This window comes from Numida meleagris, chromosome 6 (genome assembly GCF_002078875.1).
Source record: "Numida meleagris isolate 19003 breed g44 Domestic line chromosome 6, NumMel1.0, whole genome shotgun sequence".
Classification (NCBI taxonomy): Eukaryota; Metazoa; Chordata; class Aves; order Galliformes; family Numididae; genus Numida; species Numida meleagris.
This window is the reverse complement of record NC_034414.1, coordinates 32,101,773-32,106,772: the sequence shown is the minus strand read 5'-3', so window position 1 is coordinate 32,106,772 and position 5,000 is coordinate 32,101,773. Positions and strand designations below refer to the sequence as shown.

The window sequence follows — 5,000 nt, the reverse complement described above, 5'->3', positions numbered from 1 at the left end:
GGAGCTGTGGTGTGTGGGGTGTGAGACGGGGACTGGATGAGGCTACAGTTGCAGTGCAGAGGAGGACACAAAGGCTCTACCTGCAGGCCGGATTCCCATGTGCTGCTGACCATCCAATACAAAGCTCCCCATCGGCTGACCCTCTGGACTATATGCTGCTCCTTGGCTCACTGAAGGATCAAGAAGAAAACCTGATTGTAGTCAATCGTGGACACAGAGGAGAAAGAAGAGAAGACATACCAAACAATCAGCAATTGTTCCAGCTTCAGCACTGAAACGCTATATACAATATCTTGGCTGTCACTTTAAACTCAGGTTGTGCTTTTTATGAGCTGATTATGTTACCAGGACTATAGAATAAAAATGCTATAGGGGGGCCTAATAAACAAGTTTGTCAAGTCAGTTCACTCACTCCAGATCTGTTTCTGTACTTACCTTTAATGCAAACCAGTGGAAGCTTGTTGCAATGTTATGTGTTTTTTTTTTTTTTTTTTTTTTTCTTAATGGAGTAAGTACTTATTGTGTTCCTCTCTAATTACATGAAGTTGTGAATCTGGCAACTGTGATACAGGGTACTTATGGTCAAGCCTAACAAAACACATAAAACCACTCTCACCTACTCTAGAATGAGTACAAAAATTCTGAACGTTTTTTTCCCTGTTTACATACACACTCTATATTTGGTTTGATGTTTAGAATGGTTAGTTGAGTTAGTGTTTTCCCCCTTTTTTCACCTGTTAATGAAAAAGAAATTTAATGCTACGTGGGAAGAGTTTCCCAAACGATTAATAACCTTTTCAAAAACCTTTAAAGTGAAGCAGCAGGCGAAATCACCATCAAGTTAAAGCCCTTGTTAGTGACAACAGTCATCACCACATGGAGAAGCATTTTATCCCATAACCTCATGGCAGGAAACCACAACTCCCTAGTATGCTAAGGAAATGCATATTACAAAGTGGCATGATTAACACTGCGCCAGTTGCTGTTCAAAGAACTACTCATTCCGAGCGCTTTCATAGAAACTTAAAAAAAGTACTGTTTCAAAAATCATGTTTTAGTGGGAATATATCTAATGCATTCTCAAACAAAAGTAATAATCTTTTAATATTTTTTGTCAGTATGGTACCATGTCACATTATAGTATACTGTGAATAGTCAAAGCAAATGAATGGATACAATGAGTTTTACAGCTAGCCTTCCAGAAGTGAAAGCAATGCATACACCAAGGAGTTGTGGGTAGCAAGAAAATGAGATTGTCTTGCTGATTGGATGCAGACAAGCAATAAGTAATTCAAGAGCTCACAGTCAAACAAACTGCTTGTGGCACTACTACTTGTACCCAATTACCAATTCAGAGAGAAAATAAAAAGCAGTTTCAGTAGAGTCAGGGTGGGAAATCTCCAATTAGCACCAATTAGTGAAGTTGCTTCCTACAGCAGAATTCTGGGGCCGTAAGGAAAAAAAAAAAAAAAAAAAAAAAATCTCCCAGAATGCCTGGTTGGGGCATTTATTTACCAGGTGATGGGACTCCTGAAGAATAACTTGATGAGGATTTGCGCCTGTGGGACTTGAATACAGATAGTACTTAGAACTTGCCTGCTCGATTTGACTGGTCAATCATAGGCTGTACTATTCTTCTTCTGGCATTAATAAACCTGAAACAGAATACAAAGAATAGCAGTCCTTTCATCAGCTCGCTCTGCGTTCTGAGAACACCTCTGCTTGAAAACCGACGAGATCTCAGCGCGGCGCGGCAATACGTTTTGTTTTGTGTCTCTTTCTTAAAGAGCAGAATTTCACTTTAAGGGATTTTCCTCCCAGTGCTCAGGAATGGTGCCCGGTAATGTGCTTATCTGACTGGCCGGCTTAGCGCTGGGTTTGCCAGCAGGCTTGGAACAAGTAAACGCGAAGGAAAACTTGTGTTAAAAGACAATTGTTTCTTTAAGTTCTCAGGGTCGCTCGGAACCTGGTTAAAGTTCACAGGCTGCGAGAGTTTTTTTGTTTTTTTTTTTCTTCCATCACAGGGATTCAGCTCCCCCTTGCAGCTGGCCATAAATGAGGACCAGGCTTTGCCACACCGTGCTTTCACAAGGTATTGTTAGGTCAGCAGAGCCATCAATTAGGCTGTCTGAAGTTTTATCACCAGCGCAGCAGCAATAAGGGCCGGCCCAGAAAGGCTCCTGCTCCTCCGCAGCTCCTGCCGCCGCCGCCGCCCGTAAAGCGCGGGGTCGCCGCGAGGTCAGTGCCGGCCGGGGGCGACCTCTGCGGCCGCGCGGGGCAGCCCGCGCCCGGCCGTAAAGCCAGGCACCTCGCGCTCGTTAGCGGCCGCGGCCGCAGGTACATGTGGTTGGGATTAGGCCCAAAATAACTTTTTTTTTTTCCCCCCTTTTTCTTTTTTTCTTCCCCCTCCCTCCTTCTCGCTCCAACCAGGCCCTGCGCTCGGTGCTGGGGCTTCTGAGCGCTGGGGAAGGCGGTTAGCGGGCTGCAGAGCCTGGCTTTAATTTTGCTGGTAATCCAAAAATAAGTACTTGCATATTTCTTGTTAGCTTAATGCGCAGCAGCTCGCATCAGCACAAACTCAGGCACATTAATTTGACCGAAATAATTTTCGAGCTCAGTTTTTCGCAGTTTCTCCCGCAATGGGGCAATTCTCCATCACGCACGGCCACGCTTGTTTTTGTCCCCCTTTGGGCTGGAGAACACTTTGAGCTCCGCACAGGTTTTGTATGCTGTTCCACAGCGCAGGTTTTGTGTGCTGTTCCACAGCCCGGGCTTTGGGCCGGTGACCCTTAAGGAGCGCTAATGAAGGTGAATACTGGTGTTTAATCCTCTTCAGAAATACTAACATGCCCATCATCCAAAACAGCCTCCAATAATTGCCGTTGGGCTCGATCCAAGGCCCCGCCAAGTCTTTCAGTTAGGAGCTGAAAACTAAGTTCATCTGCTCATTTAGCAAATTGCTGGCCTTTCTATAGCATCAACTCCGTGAGCCCTTTTGTTGCGTTCCCTCCCGCCTCCCCCGCGAAATTCCCTCGCAGATAATAAAGGATGGAACACCTTCGATTGCAGCTCCTGTAATCACAGTTGTGGAAATTTCATTAGACAGATGCATAAATGCTACAAGTAACACTAAAGGGCTCTTTTGCATCTCTCTGTTTACATCCTAAAGACATTCTTTATTCTTTAAGAAAAGTATAATTCAGTTGTCAGAAATGTCATCCTGCCTCAGAATTGCTCATGACTTCAGGTATTAAAATAAAAACTCAGACGCAGTCGACGCACTTGTTTATTCCCTTCTGACTGCAGTGCAGGGAAGGCATTTCTTGCCTTTGTGCTGTGATTTCTAGACGTGTTTCTGTCCTCAAAGACAAAGGTCTCCAACAGAACTTAATTTGCTTAGCTGCTTTCCAGTAATGTTACGCACTGACCAAATGGAGGCTGACCTGAACCCTCTCTAGCCAGCATGCCTTTTATCAGCTAAAGTTAAGGCCAATAGAGATTAACAGGAAAGCCTGATAAGACTGTTTTCTCTTCTCCTATGAGCTTCTAATGGTGTATACAGATGGCAAGGTTTTAAAGAATGGAATGAACGCTTATTTAGGCCTGTAAAAAATCACAGACAACAGGCACTTTGCCCCCCCTCCACCCACCCCCCCTCCGCCTTTTGTCTTACTAACCCGTTTTCTTCAATCAGGCCACTCTTCAGGGAAACCAAATTGCTTTTTTTCTTTCTTTTTTTTTTCTTTTTTTTTTTTATTTAAACTCCAACTACTTTTATTATTTACATCTGGTGGTCCCCTTATTTATGTCCCTTTCCACTTCCCTGCAAGCACACCCTCACTCACAGGGCTGCGAAGCATTATGGGCCTTGGCTCTCAGCGGGAGAACTCGACACTGTCTTCAAACAAATAATTAAGGGGAAGGTTAAAGGTTCACCCAGAGGTCATATCTTTGGATAGTCCTCAGAAAGTTTACATTAGTAAGAAATGGGTGCCCTCTGAAGTGTTTTTTTCAATGGGTTTGCACAACAAAGCAGAACATTAAGAAAATTCTAAGTCCTGAAAGGTTTCAGGTGACAACTGCAGTTGTGAGAGTACAGATATGGATACTCCACTCTGGTCTTGCCTATTTTACAGCCACCAGAGCATAAGCCTCTTGGATATCAAAATATTGAAAATACTGGCTATTGAAAAATCTCGTCCAACCATTCACTTCCAAAAGAACTTATCCTTACTTTATTCCACTGATATGAATAATGCCAACTTTTCTGTGTGAACTCTATAGACAATTCAGTAGTTGTTTTGGAAAGGCAAATTAAAGCCCCAGTAGCAAGTTCGCCAATCACCCCTCCAAAAAAAAAGTGATGAAAATTATCATTATTATTGGTCCAGTAATTTTTTTTCCACAAAAAACCCCACAATTTTGTTTCAATTTCTGACTTAATTATATCTCCATTTTTCTTCTGTGAATGTCTATAACTGCAGGTGTAAATGATATCATCTGGACCGACAACATGTGAAGAGAAGGTACTTTGACATATTCTCAGATACAGGAGCACAGGAGCTTTAGGCATCCAGTTCATTTTGAAGTTCCTTTCCTATGATTCCTTTGAAAAATCCTGGCCAGAGATGGCATCAGTTATACCCACAATGGGTATGTCTGAAAAATTGGACTTGGAATTATTTACATTTGCAAAATTGTGGGTGGAAAACAGACATACATTTCAGGTCAAACTAAAAATTGGATCCAATGTCGTAGCAGTAGCTACATCAGGTAACACATCAGCACAATTGGCAGACAAGGGCACAGAATGCAGTGTTTGTGGATTATTATGTGTCCTTTATACTGCCCTATAAATATGCACAGTGCATAATAGAGACATAAAAGCCACAGTCCCTGCCCTAGTCTTTGCTTTTTCTTTTCTTTTCTTTTCTTTTCTTTTCTTTTCTTTTCTTTTCTTTTCTTTTCTTTTCTTTTCTTTTCTTTTCTTTTCTTTTCTT

The 5,000-nt window shown here is 42.5% G+C and overlaps 1 protein-coding gene across 7 annotated transcripts in view; it reads right to left on the bottom strand.

The window, feature by feature from the left end:
- Positions 1–5,000, bottom strand: part of MEIS2 (Meis homeobox 2) — a 170,842-nt gene that overhangs the window by 4,821 nt on the left and 161,021 nt on the right. For 4 of the 7 annotated variants that reach the window (XM_021403248.1, XM_021403251.1, XM_021403244.1 and 1 more), the window contains exons 10-11: positions 1,597–1,655; positions 81–191 (exon numbers count right to left, since the gene is read on the bottom strand). In XM_021403248.1, the coding sequence (XP_021258923.1) occupies positions 81–191; positions 1,597–1,655 (170 nt within the window). The remainder of the gene's footprint in view (positions 1–80; positions 192–1,596; positions 1,656–5,000) is intronic. The other 3 variants (XM_021403252.1, XM_021403246.1, XM_021403247.1) reach the window with 1 other exon arrangement.